The sequence below is a fragment of the Alexandromys fortis genome, unplaced genomic scaffold (genome assembly GCF_014885135.2).
Source record: "Alexandromys fortis isolate MF-2015 unplaced genomic scaffold, M_Fortis_MF-2015_v1.1 scaffold_5, whole genome shotgun sequence".
Lineage (NCBI taxonomy): Eukaryota > Metazoa > Chordata > Mammalia > Rodentia > Cricetidae > Alexandromys > Alexandromys fortis.
Window position 1 is genome coordinate 7374470 of NW_026067924.1, and position 17906 is coordinate 7392375.

At 42.5% G+C, this 17906-nt stretch overlaps 1 protein-coding gene across 1 annotated transcript; it reads right to left on the reverse strand.

The window, feature by feature from the left end:
- Positions 1–1264: 1264 nt before the first annotated feature.
- Positions 1265–17405, reverse strand: LOC126501617 (uncharacterized protein C6orf201 homolog). Its single transcript, XM_050142374.1, has 4 exons — positions 17228–17405; positions 14649–14847; positions 10112–10334; positions 1265–1339 (listed from the first exon to the last, which is right to left on the reverse strand). Exons 1-4 carry the CDS (start codon positions 17403–17405, stop codon positions 1265–1267), a joined length of 675 nt encoding a protein of 224 aa, XP_049998331.1.
- Between the last annotated feature and the right edge of the window lie 501 nt (positions 17406–17906).

Consider the following 17906-nt stretch of genomic DNA (forward strand, 5'->3'; position numbering starts at 1 on the left):
ACTTTGGGGCAGACTATAGATTAAACTTTGGATAAATGCAAAAATATGTATTATTAGATGTTTAGAAAAAAATCTGTTTCCTACACAGTAATGACTACCACTTGTGATTTTTCCAGAGAGTAATACCTGAGGGATATTTCTTTGCCAGGAAAGTAGTTGAAGGTAATCATGGAGCATAAGTTGGTCTAATACTCGTGTAATACACAAGAGAATGAGAGAAAAGGCTTTGGGCAAGAAAACCATGAATATGTGAGGAATACGAAGGCAAATGGAGCCAATGTTTATTTCTGAGATGTCTTTCTTTTCTGAATTATAAGCATTTGGAGTAAGGTGAGGATCCCAGAAGTGGGTAAAATTCAGCATGCTATTTTTAGCATCTTTGAATAAATTTGTGTGCTGTGATGTGAGACGCGGATGCACAGCCTAACCAGAAAAAAAAAAAAAAAAAAAGAGAGAGAGAGAGAGAGAGAGACAAAGAGAAAACAAGTTGATTCTGGGGGGAAAAATGCTTAGTAATTGTGTTAGTGGAATTTCAGATTTTGACTGCTGGCTGCTGTCCTGAAAACCTGGGAGTCAGACAGAATCAGAAGGAAACAGATTTACTCCTGGTGACCTGAGGCAGGAGAGCTAGTTAGGGAGGGAAGCTTCTGAAAGCCTCTCAAGCCCCTGGTTCTAATTCGTCTCACTGCTGACACCTGGAGCTTCTACATAATGAGCTCCACACCCTGGAAAAGGAGCTGTGCTGGCCTTTCCCAGAGCATTGCAAACAGACTGTTTGACAAGGCTGATGGCCTAGGCCCTCGTCCACACTCCTGTGATCTAGGTGTTAGTAAGGACCCCACTGATGAACGTTTTCTCTTTACTAGTGCCCCCTTCTCAAGCTTCAAGCATGCACAGAGCACCTGCAAACAGTCTCCTCTTCAAGGGCAGAATCCTGTAGAAAACACAGGGATCCCAGCAGCATGCACTGTCCCTGATGACTAAACTCAGCTACAGCTGATTAGCCTCACCGTCCCTGGGTCACACACAGCTGCTGCTGAGGCACAGACATAACATCCTTCTCCTGATGTAGGCGCTCGACTCCATCCGAGTTCTCTTGTCTTTCTGCGTCATTCCCACCATCCTGCAAAGGAGTCTGAGGGCCACTCTTCTGTCTCCTGAGTAGAGGACCCGGAGTCATGAAGGAGCTCCCTTGTCTCTCGAGCAGATGAGCACTCTGCATCCTTCAGGATGATCATCAGGTCACCCAGTTAGCTGCATGGGTTCATTCCTGCTGCCAGTGACAGGCACTGAGCGAAACAGCAGAGTCCTTCCTGCCTCCGATCTCCATCTTCAGAGGCTTAAAGACATGAAGGAAGGGAGCTTATGAGGCAGATGGGGGTTAGAATAAGACAATGGTCAAGAGCACTTCACAAGGGGCATCTTCTTCCCAATAACTGTTTTCTTTCTCATCAAAATCAATTAGCTCTCTAGGTACCAGTGTTAAAGACATGTTCATTTTTTTCAGCTGGAACCATGAGATGAGAAAGGAAGGAATCATTACCGAGGTCCCTCTTTTGACTTAGAACACTCTGTGGAGGGGCGGGTTGTTAAAGATGAAGCAAAAGAAAAGCATATTGCATAAACTGTAATCCCCGAAAGACTGAACTATCCTGATTTAGAACCCAACCTGGACTGTGTTCAAGACCCTAGCTTGAAGGGAGGTGGGAGGAGTAAGAAGAGGGAGTAGACGGGGAAAGAGAGGATGAGAGAGGAGAGAAGAGAAGGGGAGAAGAGAAGAGAGGAGACGAGAGAAAAGGAAAGGAGAGAAGAGGAGAGGAGAGGAGATTCTCATGGTGTACACCTGCAATTCCAGCTCTAGTGATTCCAAGGCAGGAAGATGATTTTAAGGTCATCCTGGGAATAAATAATAAAATAATAATAATAATGTGGTAAAGGTATCAGTGGATTTTTTTATCCAGTGGATATTGTATCATTTTACAAGTGGTTTGACTTGTAAAATGCTTACCGGTGGAGCATGAAACCCTAGATTCAAACCTGTTGTTGTCAAATAATCCAGAACTTAGAGATGGAGGAAGGGTGATCAGAAGTTCAAGATCATCTCAGCTATGTAGAAACTTTGAAATAAGAGACGCATGAGGCCTTGTCTCAAAACAACAAGATTGAAGACGAGGAACGGCTGGTAAAAGAAACAGAACCCAAGTTTGTTCCGTCACAGTTACACAGGTTTGTTCATCTCAAGCAGGATCATGAAAATGAAGCAGGAAACATGAGGGAGAACAGAGGGTCCTGAGGCTCTTTAGATACTAATCAAGTCATAATAGGTGCCTTCCCCCTGCAATTATATGTGAATATGATTTTCCCCGGTCCCACTTTCCCTGGTGCTTTCGTCCTAGGGACCTGGCAAAAGTCCAATTCCTCTGCCTGCCCTGTGACTCACAGACAAAGAAATGCCTGTGAGCATGAAGTCAGTTAACACCGTCTGATAGCTTACCCACAGGTGACAATTGACCCGAAGTTGTCATCAGATGTGGAAACACACAGGTCAGACAGAAGCTTTCAACAGTTCACTTACACGCAACAAACAGCCAATGTTTACTGTCAAGCAGGGTGCTCAGAGATGGGACATAGCAGATGAGGGCTGAACAAATTGCTAGTCTGAGATAAACTCAGTGACATCTGTCTTAGGAAATAGGCCAGCTCTGGAGAGTAGGATCACAGCCGGAAACTAGAGCCAGCAAGGGGGTCAGAGACTTCTCATGTCAAACAGTGTCTGGATGGAGAAAGCACAGGCTGCAGAGACACAGAGACGCTGGACACCATTTCCAAACAGAAAGAACAGGCAGGGATGTCTACCTGCAACCCAAGGCTGAGACAGGAGGATCAACACAAGTTCAAGTAGGGCCTTTATAGTGAGATTCTGCCTCAAAACAAATGCTTTTAAATAAAGAGCTTGCATACCACAGTGCAGGCCTATAATCCTAGAACTCAAGAGGCAGGAGCAGGAGGATCACCAAATACTTGAGACCAGCCTGGGATAAACAGTGAGACTATATCATAAAAGCTAACATAATGGATAAATGAGTGTGTGAATGAATGAATGGAAAGGGCAAGCAGGAGAGATGAGTAGACATTATGGGCCAAATCTCAATGGCCTTCCTTATGTGTTACACTAAGAAGTTTGGGTTACTTATTAGGCAAAGGGACCCACACAAGATTCCAGTGACAGAGGAAGGATCAAGAGACTGTCGTGAGTCATGTCAGTGTCTTGGTCCATTTTATGTTTCTACAACGAAAAGCCACCAACTGGGTAAATAACAGACAACAGAAGCCAGTTCGGCATTCTGGAAGCTACGATGTCTAATTGTCAAGGTCTGACAACCGGCCAGGGCCTTCATGCTGTTTGTTAATGTCTCACCTTAGTCAGTACTCAAAGGTCTTGCCCCCAAATGCCATCAACACCGGAACTGAGAGATGTCAGATTTACACTGTAGGGAGATCAGTCAGAGAGCAGGAGGAAAGCAGGCTGCAGAGGTGGGAAGAAAGCAAAGCCAGTCAGGGCTGATCAAGTTACAGCAATGCAGAAACAGTGAGATCTGAAGAAAGACTGAGTGGGGTGGGGGTGGGGGAGATAAGGCCAAGAAACAGCTGTGGAAGGACAACAGGTCCATAGAGGGAAGCCCGCAGTGGGACGAAGGGATTCAGACTGCTTTCAGATTCCTAACTTCACTCCAGTCCTCATACTTGATTGGCAGATGTTTTAAATGATGAGTCATCTCCTCATCCCCCCAACAGTAAACAGTCACTTGTCTGTGCTGAGTCACTTAATCACGATTCCCCATAGATCCCTCTTCATCCTGCAGTCTCGTGAGGTTGAGTGGAAAGTGTACGGTGAGGAAGAGGCAGAGGGAGTCTGAGTTACCACGCAGCAGGGTAAATAGACAGTGCCTGCAGATGCTGGCTGTGACTGGAAGGAGTCTTGAAAGCTGTTGAAGGAGGTTTGGGGCTTCACCTTCCTATCCCAGTTCTGCCAAGTCTCTCAGTCCCCCTGTGCTGCGATAAGCAGTTATGCACGTAGTCACCCACCATGATGTCTCAGGTCACAGCTGGCCCACAGCCTTGAACTCACTGTCCAGGAAACAGTGTGAATCAGGCTCAGCTTGTAGGAGTCATGGTCTGACTTCCCATTTAAAAGGCTCTTGGTTTAGCCTGGGAAGGTGACCCTTTAGGGTAGTGTCAGCTTTAATGTATTCAATCCTTTCTATAGTTAGGTAGTACTACTTTGAAATATGAAATGCTTTCCTATTTCCATTTCTGTAGGGAACTTGTAAGCGGTTTTATAGACTTTCCCAAGCCTCTGGTTGCAGTAGTAAATGGCCCAGCTGTAGGACTCGCCGTCACCCTTCTGGGACTATTTGATGCTGTCTACGCATCTGACAAGGTAATTCTGTTCCTGGCTAATCAGTGAGCTCCCATGACTCTCCTTTATACTGACTAGAGCTAAACATATTATGGGAGCTAATGGCTGTGCTGGTTAGTTTTTATCAGTGACACAAACTGGAGTCACGTGGAAGGAGGGAAACTCAGTTGGGGAATTGCCTCCCTCAGATTGTTTGGTGGGTTTGTCTACGGGGCATTCCCTTGATTGATGATTGAAGTGGGAGGTTCCAGACTGCTATAGACATTGCCACCCATCAAATGTGGCTCTGGGCCATACTAGAAAGCAGGCCAAGTGAACCATAGTGAGCCAGCCCATAAACAATTTTGCCCCATGGCTCCTGCTTCTGCTTCTGTTGAGTTCCTGCATTGACTTCTTTCAATGATGAACTGTAACCTATAACCCAAATAAGCCCTTCCCTCTCCAAGTTGCTTTTGGTCAGTGTTTTATCACAGCCACAGAAAACACAGCAAGACAGTGGTAGAATGCAGTCATTTAGATAGTTCTTAAAGACTCAGTCTAACTTGACAATTTGGGGTTTTTCCTTGCTTGTTTATTGATTTTCTTAAACACATATATTGCCATAAACATAACCCCAACTCTGGTGATTCTGTATTTTAATCAGAGTTTAATATTTACTCAATTTTTATTTTGAATATTGCCTCCAAATGCTCAGAGATGATTGAAAGCTTGCTGAAGAGGCTATAACCTCCACACAGGTTGCTTGGTCCTCTTTTCCTAGTTCAGGAAGCCTAGTATTTAGTTTTCTACAGTGAGAAGGGACTGTGGTCGTTTACTGCTCTCCCTCCCTTGCCTATCAGAGAACTAAAGCCCCAAGTAGTCCTGAGTCCACAACACAGTTTAGACCTGTGTTCGCCATTGCATTTAGTATTTTAATTTTTATTCTTACTATAGTGTATCTCTGTGGTGACCAAAAATAAAATATTTTGAACATACACAAAATACAAAGAAGATTTAAGTTTTAAAAATTGAAAGTAGGGTTTGGATCAATAATGGAGCATTTATTACCTAATGTGAGCAAGGCTCTGTTTTGATTCCCCCAGCAGCATCAGAGAAAGAAAGGAAGGGAGGAAGAAAAAGAACAAGGCAGGAACCATTTTGTTAGGTGGGGGTGATGTGATGTAAGGGATATAAAGCAGATACATAGGACTGAAGGATCTAATGTACAGTGTACAGATTATAGTCAATAATAGTGGACTATATCTAGAAAGTTTACCAAGTGAATAGATCTATTATAGCTGTCTCTGGCTGCAGGAGCGACTGTGTGAGTTAACTGGTTCCACTAACTGTGTGTAATTCATAGTAGCACGTTGTCTAGCCTTAAATACTCAGTGTGGAATTTATTATTTGGGGGGAAACTCACTTAGATGGAAACCAGTGCTAGTATTTGGTTTCTATAACTTAGCCAATCTCACCAGTGCCTGGCTTCTGAAACCTTAGGCTGTTTCTGAGTTTTGTTTTAAACACAGATGTGATGACAGTTATCTTAGTGATTACCCCAGTATCATAGACCAGCAGCCCCCAGGTCTTCTGCTTCCTTCTCCTTCGGAGGGGCCAAAGTTTCCCGGCTAACCACTGAAGACATTCCCTGGGTTTTTTATTGGCTTAATAAACAAATACTGTATTGAACAAGAGGCTCACATTCAAGTCTATTAAAATACCTATCACTGTGCTGTTATCTGTGATGGATACTGGTCTTAAATATGAGCAACTAAATATGCTAGTAGCTTCTCTACCAGCAAATGCACCATTTCCATGTGAGTTTTAAATTTGATCAAATAGATGTTTGCATGCCCACAGTGCTCAGGTACTCTCTTAATACATATACACATTTTACACAATACACACAGCAGCCCTATGAGGCCATACTAGGTTTACAGATAGAGGAAACTGTCACAGAGAGGGTAAGGGACTGTCCCAAAACTTTTAATCAGTTCATTGCTAGAACCTTAGGCCTTAACTGCATCCACCGTTCCATCTTTGGAAATAGCAATGCAGTAACTGCTCCTTGCCATGCTCATGTGTACCTGTTTATGTCAACTTAGCTGTGGTTTCTTTTCTGATTATATTCTTGAAGCTACGTTGTCCATTATATTCTTGAAGGTCAAGGGTTTTCTTGACCAAACTTTCTGGGGTGAAAAAGAAAAGTGACATTAATGAGAGTATTTTATGTTTTTATTTATATGCTACATAAATCATATATTCTCACAAATATGCATGAAAATTACTACTATGTCTTACCATTAAAAATTAAGTTTAAGTATTTGTCTACTTACATCAGTGACTATTTTAATAATATTTATTATCCAACAAAGCTATATAAATAAACAATGTGTTGGCTTTTACCTGTAATACCAAGACTTGGAAAGCTGAGGCAGGAAGATTGCCATGAGTTTGAGGCCAGCCTGTCTGAGCTATAGAGTAAGATCTTATCTCATGAAAATTTTTTCTTAAGTATAGAAAAAAAGAACATGTTTATAAAGCAATCAATCAAAAATCCGTGTAAAAATTGGCAGTAAGGAGAAATAAAAAAGACACAAGAAATGAAACATAAGGGCTCTTTAAACCCCGAGAGAGAACATTAACGAGAGAGAGAACTCCGAGGAGTGGGCAAGACAGCTGCTCTAGCAAAGGCGTTTGTCGCTGAGTATGATGGTCTAAGTTCAAAACCTGAGACCCGCAAGGTAGGAGAGAACCAATTCACACACACACACACACACATTCATACACACACTCACAGATAGATAGATAGATAGATAGATAGATAGATAGATAGATAGATAGATAGATAGATAGATAGGCATACTGAAATTGAAATGGATGGAGATGTGTGTGCAGTGATGTGTGGGAGTATGCCTAGTGCTTAGGAAGCAGAGAGGACAGAAGGTCAGGAGTTGGTCATCTTTGGCCACACAGCAAATTGAAGTCCACCCTAAGCTACACGAGACCCTCTTCTACACTCTTCCTCACCACTACCCCTTCACACACACACACACACACACACACACACACACACACACACACACCAGCCAGCAGGACGTGATAATTCATGCTTGAGATCTCAGCACTCTTCTGTGAGGCCGAGCAGAGAACTGCTTTAAGTTTGAGGCCAGCCTGTGCTACGTAGCAAGAGCCTTTATTTTTATTTAAAAGTAATGATAAGCTACAGATCAGTAAAAAATCTTTGCATGATATTTACTTGTAACCTGTGTCTATAAATAATTCTTATAATTCACAGCTAAGGCAAATAATTAAACTTTAAAAATATGGAGAAACGTGTTAGCAGTTACCAAAGATGCTATAATCACATCTATTAAGTGATGTTTTGAAAGAGAACTCACCAGATAGACATTTCCATGTTACAAGGTCAAATGGGACATCCTTCCAGTAGACACCCAGCTTTTTTACTTTGGAATTCAGGTGGGAGGTGAGGAGGTTGAGTATATTTAGGGGACCCCACTCTATAGCACATCAGTTTGTATCAGCTCGTGGCTGATTGTTCTTACATTCGTACTGTTGAGTGTGTGATCCTGGAACCAGAAGATTTGTATCCATCTAGGGCTGTTTAGAAATGTATAATAACAGAGCTGCCTCACACTCACTGTGTTCCTCTTTACACAGTCAGGCATGGGAAGCCCGCACATCTTAGAAAGATTTAACAGTAGCTAAGTGGTGGGAGCTCATGCCTTTAATCCCAACACTTGGGAGTCAGAGGCAGGTGGATCTCATTGAGTTTCAGGCCAGCCTGGTCCACAGAATGAGTTCTAAGACAGGCTCCAAAGCTACACAGAAAAACACTGTCTCAAAAAGCAAACAAAAAGAAAAAAGAAAGAAACGAAAAGAAGAAAAGGCAGAAAGGGGGATGGAGACATGGCCTAGCACCCAAGAGCACTTGCTGCTTTTCCAGAGAGCCCAGGTTTAATTTTTAGCACCCACATAGTGGCTCACCATTTGTAACCCCAGTCCAAGGGATCTAGCATCCTTTTGTGGCCACTGTAATCACTGCATGTACACGGTACATACACATGCAAGTAGTGAAAACACACATACACTCAAATAAACAATTTTTAAAACTAGAAATAGCCAGAAATAGTGGTGTACTCCTTTAATTCCTACACTCAAGAAGCTGCAGAAGGTGGATTTTATGATTTGGGGGCCAGCCTGGTCTATATAGTGTGCTCTAGACCAGCCAAGGCCGTGTAGAGAGACCCTGCCTCCAACAAACAAACAAACAAACAAACAAAAAAGAATCCTATAATATTATTCCTGTTTGAATAACTCTTATTCTTGGTTTCATTGCAACAGGGTATGAAAATTTCCAAAGAGTTAATGAGAAAAAAATGAGAAACAAAAGCTGCACGCTGTTAACGCTGAAGAGAGCACTATCATCCAAGAAAGGCTGACATCAGAAGAATGATCGAACGCACTCTTGGAGTTCGTGTCCAGGAAAGTAAAACTGTGAAGTCCACTACAGCAGCTAGACCTCTCAGAGGAAGGGTGTACCATGAGCTCTCGCTTTGGGAGCTTGAACAACACGCATGTCATGGTGGTTTTTTTGTGGGGCCTTGGTTTTTTTTCCTAAGAAACATAGAAGCTATGGTGAGAATGCCTCGGTCATGACAAATAAAAACTTCCATAAAACAAGCCTTAGGAATTTATGTAGGACATCCAGGAATAAATCTAACCTAGGAGGTCATAGACCTCTACAATGGAAACTTTAAATGTCTGACCAAAGAGAGAGAAAAGCACTAGAAAATGGAAAGGGAAACTATGGTCATGAATTGGTAGAATGACTATTTTAAAAATGACTATTCCGCCAAAAAACCATTTATAGATTCAATTTTACCCAGTCAAAATTCCCATTGATTACTCATAGAAATAGAAAAAAAATTGCTCTAAAATTTATATGGAGCCACAAAAGACCTCAGTATGAGCCAGAGCAAAAAGAGAAATGCTATTGAATTATCATTTCAGACCTCAGTATATATCACAAAGCCAAAGTAATAAAAACAATATGGTGTGGGCACAATAAGATCATGTCAACGGAACAAACTCAAAGACTTAAACATGCATATAGGTAACTATAGCCATCTAACATTTGACAAATGTATCAAAAACATACACTGGAGAAAAAAACAGTGTCTTCAAAAAATGGCGCTGGGAAAACTGAATGCCCACTTGTAGAAGACTGACATTAGACCTGTACCCATCACTTCGCACAAAAACTAATTCCAAATGGACCACAGACCTGAATGTGGAACCTGAAACACTGGAACTGCTAGAAGAAAATACAGGCGGTGCCATACGCAATATAAACGTAGGGAAGGACTTTTGAAATCAGACCCCATTTAACCCGGAATTGAGGTCAAAAATTGACAAATGGGGCCTCCTAACGAAGTCAAGAGAGGCTACGCCCATGAAGTCTTATCAACATGGCTACCTAAACAAGACATGAACACCAATGAGCATGCTAAGAAGGGGGAAAGCTTATGGAGCCTCAACCATAGACAGAGCTATAGGCAACTGGGGAATGTTCAGAGTGGGAGACATTGGTTATCCAATGTCAAGTAGTCAGCCCTGGTATCATATACATATGGGTAACATTATACACACTGAACAGGTTGTAGCTACACATTCAATAGGAAGTCTTACATTTTTTGACATGAAACGATGCTGCCATGAGCACTGGAACATAGTGCCTGTGGACATGGTCGGAAAAGCACTCACAGCCTTGCAAGCTGAGGTCGTGTCTTTGAACACCACGACAGCACTCTGGCGCCCACAAGGAGTGACTGAGACAATTGGGCCTAGTACAGACAGTCTTTGGATCCCCGACTTGAGGTCCTCCGGGGGTTGCATGTTCTTTTTCGCCCACCTGGAAATGGAGCAAATGGGAGGAAAACAAATAAGAATATTCATTGCCACCTCTCTCCCAGTACACACCTACACAAGCAGGGGACAGTGGATTGTTTCACTGGAAAAGCAATGTTCCCCGGGCGGTGTTTTGGGAGACACCTGTAAGCTGCCTAACCTTCTAACTTGACAAGGCCTTTCATGAGCTATTTGAAGCCCACAAAAACTGGCGTGGAGTTTTGCCTTTTAAAGTAACATTTCTGATGGACACCATTACAGAAAAACCACCGCCAACAAAAATGTGGAGTTGCGAGGTCCAGTCCCAAACGACACATCTACAACACTACCCTGCACTGAAGGCTCAGGCATCATGGCAGAAGAGGGGGCAGGAAGACTGTAAGAACCGGAGAAACAGGGAATTTGCTGTGAGATTGTCTCTCCTTGAAATGTCAGCAGATACACATACCTGTGACGTTTCACAATGATGTCTGCCTAAACATCTGAACAAGGACACCACCATAGACATGCTAACACGGAAGGGGACAGACAGACAGCTCAGGAGATCTCAGCCCAAGACAAAGAACTACAGTAAGCAGGAATGTTAACACACAGGGTTGTCTCTTCAAAGGCAGAGACGTATAACTTTTTTTTTCTGCCCTTGTGATATCTGTGTGGCCAAGGCCCACATCAGGTCCTCCCTAGAGCCTCATCTTGATCTTGATTGTCTCGGCCCCTTTATAGAATCCATCTTTATGGAAGATGTCACTTGTACTCTAAAAAGAGTTTGTACGTAGTCATGTCATAAAGCTTTGTTGTGCTCATAGAATTGCAATAATTATCACTGGGAAACTTTTTCATATTGTGCTATGCCTAATAGCTTAGGCTTAAATATGCCTAAGAATAGACTACTTGGAGTCAGACTTCGGAAGTTAGAACCAACACGTGCTGCTTAGTCGTGCTGAACTGAACTATCTTCCAGCCTCCCCTAGATTGTTGCTCTGCTGACTGTGATGGTCGCAGAGGCCTCTGCCTATTAGATCCATGCCGTGAATTTGAAAGAGAGTAGAGGGGTATAAGGGAGGGTTTGAAAGGAGGAGAGGGAAAGGGGAAATGATATATTATCTCAAAAAATAATAAGAATGTAAATACCATTCATTTTTTTCATTCAGTAGTTTCCAATTAGCTAACTTATTAAAGCCTGTACATTTTTCTGTCTTAATTTTTTTATCACAATAATCTTAGTCTGAAGCATTCAGTTTTATGAAAATGTGAAAAGTTGCTGGTGCCTGCTGCCCATCATATTTTATCCCTTGAAAATGATGCCAGGGAAATTATATGATCCAGTAATACCAATTGTGAGTATTTATCCAAAAGAAATGAAATCAGTTATCACTACCTATTTGGATTCTATATTCTAGTCCTGTGTGAAATGTGATATTGTTCATACACACACACACACAGACACATACACACACACACACACACACACACACAACAACAACAACAAAAAGAAACAAGATGTGGACCATTCTCCTGACTTCTGACATAAACTTTTCTATGGCTTTTTTAAATGTAATTAGCAACTATTTCAGTTGTATTTTTTGAGCTCTCTTTCTTAAGGTCTGATCTTTGAAGACTGTTTTGCTCCTATGTATTTTCTTTTCCCAGAAACTTTTGGCTACAAGTTTGTTTCCTTAGGGTCTGGGCTCCATTTCTAGGTTTTCTTCCTGGATTATTCCCCTTTTCTGCAGGACAGTTTTGTTCTCATCAGTGACTTTGAGAGCAGAAAGGCATTTTTCAGGACCTGCCTTTTCTGCAGCCAGGTAGCTAGCATCTGCCCAATGCTATGTGATTGTTTTTGGAATGTTGAAAATGGCAAACTCTACACAGTGCAAGGAAATGGCTAGGAGGGCTTCAATGCCTGTCATTCCTGCTTGCAAATTCTGTTTGCAGTTACCCTGCTTGCTTGCTCCCTGTCTTCCATGTTTCTTCCTTACTTGCCCTTCCAGCTTCTGCCATGTTTTCCAGCAGTGCCGGGCTCTTATCTTGGATTTTCTATCATCTAGAGCCATGAGCCTAAATGGAGTTCTTTTCTTTGTAACTTACTCAGTCTCAAGTACTCTGCAACAGCAATAGAAAATGGATTAAATCCTCGTTAGGGAAAGGCCTTGTCCTCTCTACAAGTGAAGATACAGATTCTAAATACTAAACACATTCGCCAGTGTTAAGTTCAAGGTTACTGTGGTTGGCTCAGTCTAACATTTACACATATTAAAGTATGCATTCTCACTGAAAGTTATACCTTCCAAAATTGTGCCTGCATTTTCCCCCACCACATAAGATCTTGTCATTTTACATATGACCAAGGGCAGGAGAGCCAGCAGTGCTAAAAGCAACATTAGACAAGGACGTTGTTCTTCTTGATAATATTCTTCAGGGACACCTAGGCTTGCCTTCAAGAATGGATGCTCTCGAGGGTACCAGTTAAGTCACAAGAGAGTAAGGATGATAGAGTTTTCAAGTGTCTAGAAGGTCATGTTACTGGCCACCAGCTTATTTTTTGTGCTCTTATTTCTATATGAGCTCAGAGACCCTAAACAACAAATGAAACCCACAAATGAACAAAACAGATTGCACTTTCATGGACAGCAGATGTGTGTTTGTAGAAGGAAATATTTGAAGATAAGTATCCACTCTTGGGTGCTGATAGTCAAGCCACATTCCCATAGGTCATGCTAGGATGCTAAATAAGACATGCCATTCCATTTGAAGGCAACATACCCCAAACAGCCTTCTAATAATGTTGAAACTTGATTTAGAAAACAGGCCTCCAAAAATGGCCACATAATCTTAATTTGAATATTTTAAAATAACCTTTACCCTTTAAAAATTTAGTGTTGCTGTATTACCCTGAAAATGCCATGATTCTAATGACCACTGTCCCCTTATACCATAACTTTAGTTTCTTTAGCTATAGATTGTTTTTTTTGAGATTATAGTTTAATTAATTATATTATTTCTATCTTCCTTTTCCTCCCTCAAAATCCTTTCCATTCTCCTTTAAAATCAAGGTCTCTTTTTACTAATTGCTATTGCATACATACATGTATTTCCAAATGTAACCTGTTCTGTCTGTATAATGTTACATATGTATGTGTGTTTGTTTGTGTGTGTGTGTGTGTGTGTGTGTTTAGGCCTGACCATTTGGCATTGGACAACCAGCTGGTGTGCTCTTCCCTGGGGATGACCACTTCTCCCACTCCCAGTTTTCCTCGGTTGCCTGTATTCTTTGTACAGGGTTGAGGCCTTGTGTGCTTTCCTCTGTCCACCTTGGCATGTCCACTTGTGTCATCCTTGTTCAGCTCACATTTGGGCAGCCATGTTGGTGCGACTTTATGGGTATAGCTTCTGCTATGGCTAGGAGACCCAATCTCTAGCTGTGGAATTTTAAATCTGTCTGGCAAGGTCTGACACTGGGGACACCAGGGGACAAGTAGACAAGGAGATTTGATAACTAGGATGATGGGCTCAGAGGATGCTTCCAGTACAGGCAACTTCATGGGCTGCACCTCTGTATGTTAGCATCCTAACATCTGTTAAGATGAGAGAGGGCTCTGCTTTATCCTGTCAGCCTACTAACAGTATGTGAATGCCTACTACGTGCAAAGCACAGGTGACAGTTCGTACAGTACAGTCAGCAATAGGAAAGCAGCAAATAGAAGTCATGGGCAGGGAAATGTTCAAAATAAAGTGGCTTGCTGAGTAACCAGAGCTTAAGACTTGGCTTTCTCACCTAGCCTGAGACCGGCTATTCCTCACTGGTATTAACTACAAAAGCTCCCAGGAGGGCTCCAGCTGCCACCTATCTCCATGAAGGCCAGAGAGTACTTGAGTCCTTCCTTACAATGACTTGTTCCATCCTTACCATGACTCTCTCCTTTCCCAGTGTTAAAATCTGGCAGACTGAGGATAAAGCCAAGGGTCTGGTCCTTGGTCATGCTAATGGCGGTGCTGAGTGGATGGGTCCCTCTCCAGCAATCCTGCAGCAGTGCTGCAGATCTCTGCGCACTAGACCAGGAGGCAGCAAGCACAGCTGACCATGACACACCACTCTTCCCACCTCCATGAGTTTGCTTGCACTGAGGGCTTCTTCAGTAACTTGGGATGTGGGAAAGCAGAAGCTGTGTACTCTTATGAAGGCAAGGCCCGGTTCCATAGCCTCCATGTTTCATAAAGACCAAATAAATCTTGTATTGGAGGGGTTGGAATGAAGAGTTTCCGGGACCATTCTGTGTTTCTTTAAACATAAGCGGGAGACAAAAGCCCAAGAACCTACCTGGCAATGATCGTGCACATGGGTGGTTCACATATGTTTTTCTTCCACAGTTGACATTTCCTCCAGTTGCCACTGATATTGTTGATAATTTTTCTTTTACGTGAGGGCATTTTACTTGGCTTCGGAGATAGACTAACCTCTCTTGGCAACTGATGTCTTGCTAGGACCTTTTCGATGCCAGAGAATTCAGAATTCTCACCTGGTGGTAGAATAAGTATTAACATGAATCAGTGTTCATTTCTACCTCTGCACAGTAAGATTCTTTAAAGTCTTTGTGTGTGTACCGGGCACTAAGGATGGAACCCAGGATCTCACATGTTAGGTATTCCCCCAGCTGTACTTTGGCAATTTGGTAATTACCTCTCAGCTCTGCCACCCCTTTATCCCAGCAAAATTTCTTATCATCTTAGTCTAAGAGATGCATTCACTAAAATGCATGTATTAAGTGTGCCAAGACCAGTGATACGATTGTTGGTTTTTAAGTATAGTTTGTAGACTAATAGTAAGTTGTAATACCATTGTTATAATTATTAGTTAATTATTATCATGCATTTTGAAACTTCCCAAAGGAAATGGAATGAGTGGAGATTATAGTCTTGCTTTTAATTTGGAGCGCCATGTTCCTGCTGTTTTGCCTAAGAAGTGTTCTGCACTTGGAGCTCCAATAACAGAGACTTGGGATTTAGACCTTTGTCTCTTACTGCTAGAGCTCTCTGGGTGGTCACAGCAGTGAGGATGACAGAATGTGGAACTGCCTTGAGAGGGTAAGGTTTACACCCTGTTATCAGAACTGACAGACACAACTAAAAGAAGGTTTGAGTATTCCGGCACATGGTTTAGGGGTCTGGATACACGATCGCTGGATCCCACAAGCTTGGGCAGAATATCATGGCTGTAGGAACAAGTGCCATAAGAGAGCTGTCTCCGTCATAGCTAACCACACACATCACAAAAAGCACATCAGAAAGTTGCCAGTAATAATGTGTCCCTAAGTGACCTACTTCTTCCGGTTTGATTCCACTTGCTAGGTCTCTGGAGTCACTCAAAATAGTGCCACCATCTGGGATCGAGCATTCGAATCATCAGTCTATGGAGGACTTTAGATCCACAGACCATACACCAACACAACAGAAGAATCCAGAACCGCTTACATATGCCTGCCCTTCACATGAGCAATTCCTGTTCCATTTCCTTTCCCCGAGGGAAAAGCTGAGAGAGAAACAGGCAGACTCAGCACATCACCATTGCCTTCTTCTGGCTTCAGAATCTCAATCCACCAGAGCAGAGGGAAGTGGGAAGAATCTAAACACGCCAAGAGTGGATTTCAAAGCTTCTATCAGAACTGATATTTCATTCGCAATATAAATCCCCAAAGCTATGCAATTCGCCTGTAATTCACCTAAAGGTAGCAAAAAAAGTCAATAGAATGGAGCGAAAGGAAGAACTAAGGTACGGACAGAGTAAAAAAGTAGCTGGTTTGGGAAGTTCTGTGCTAAGAGCCTTAAATTCTGTGTGTGTTCCTTATGTAATGTGGGATGTATAATGTAACTTGGATATATGGGCTTACTCATAATGCTCTGGATTATGAAGAAGGGATTAACTTGAATACAACCAATTTAGTTCCAACAGGTAAACATGTATCAGCCCTTGCCTTATTTGAATCAGTGTGTATGTTTTTATTTTGTCTTCCAAGTTTTGGGGCACAGGTGGCTGCCATCTACCAGTATCTTACAGTTAGTCAAACAATTCAAGGTTGGGGTTCATTAAGTGCAACAAATCAAATTCTCAACCATCCTGACCCAATTTAAGACCACCAGGCCACTCCAAACCGCAAAAGCTACAGACTACTCGCTATATGGAGTGGCGCATGCCTATGGTCTCAGCTACCCAGGAAGCTGAAGCAGGAGGATGACTTGAATCCAGAAATTTCAGACCATCTTGGGCAACCTATCAAGACTCAATCTCAAAATAGCAATACTAAATAATAAAAAAATATATATACTTAAAATTACTTTAAGGGGAATAACCAAGTTCCTTCCTAGCAAAAGAAGAAGGGAATAGTAGAGAGCTGAAGCAAGGAGTGAAGTTTGTAATCAGACCCTCACCTTGAATGTTCTCGCACTAATCTCAACATCAAAGCCACATCTTAATTTGTAATGAGGACACCTGTACATGGCTCATGGTCATCTTTCCACAGGTGTATTTTTGGCAGGCAGTGGTGGCACATACCTTTAACCCCAGCACTTAGGAAGCAGGTGGATCTCTGTGAGTTTGAGGACAACCTGGTCTACAGACTGAGTTCCAGGACAGGCTCCAAAGTTACACAGAGAAACTCTGTGTCAAAACATCAAGAGAGAGAGAGAGAGAGAGAGAGAGAGAGAGAGAGAGAGAGAGACCCCTACCCATGGGCAAATTCACAGCCTGTTCTGAGAACACAGACTTAGCAAGCCATGATGTGGCATGTATCTCATGAACTGATGGCACCTGCAATGTCAAGAAGTTAATGCTCACAGCTAACAGAAGAGGGTTCATAACGTCATGCAAATATACGCATTCTCATCTGCCCCCTCCTCACTTACATTTGATTTTGTCACTCTCACTTCTATAGGAATGAAGCACTTCCACCAAGTGATTCGGAAGCAACTTGTGAAGGTTAGAGAGAAGGTCAAATGTGTGACACAGGGTGTCGGGTCGGGCATAATTTTTCATCTTCTCATAGATGTTTAGGAATGAAGGATTGTTGTTGACTGTTCCCATGATGGCTCGTTAAGTTAAAGAGAAAACCAAGCAGAACCCACGAAATGTGCCAGTGTGTCTTGTGACTGGTCTTTGCCTCAGCTTGCTGCCATCTCCAGGAGGAGGTGATGGAAGAAGCTTTCTGGCCTCTGACTGATTTGCATTCTGAGCATCACAATGGCCCAAGTATTGGCCTGGAACCCTCAGAACTTGTTCTGCATCTTCAAAGCAGAGAAAAGCTGCCTAGGGAAGGTATCTTACCAAATAATTTAGGGATTTTTCCACAGAAATTCCAGTGTCCTGTCTGGATATGGATGAGTTCTGAGGAGAAAAAGCGAGTTTTCCTGAAAGGAAATCAATTGGTGTGCACATAGCCCGTGCTGTCCTCCCCTTTTAGAGGCCTTGTACCTGGTGTGTGCATAAAGACTTCATAGACCTAGGAGGCCCCCAAGCTGTTTACATCAGCTCTGCTCCCTGTAGACCTGAGGAAGAGCTTTATGGTCCTAAACTAAGGAAATGTCC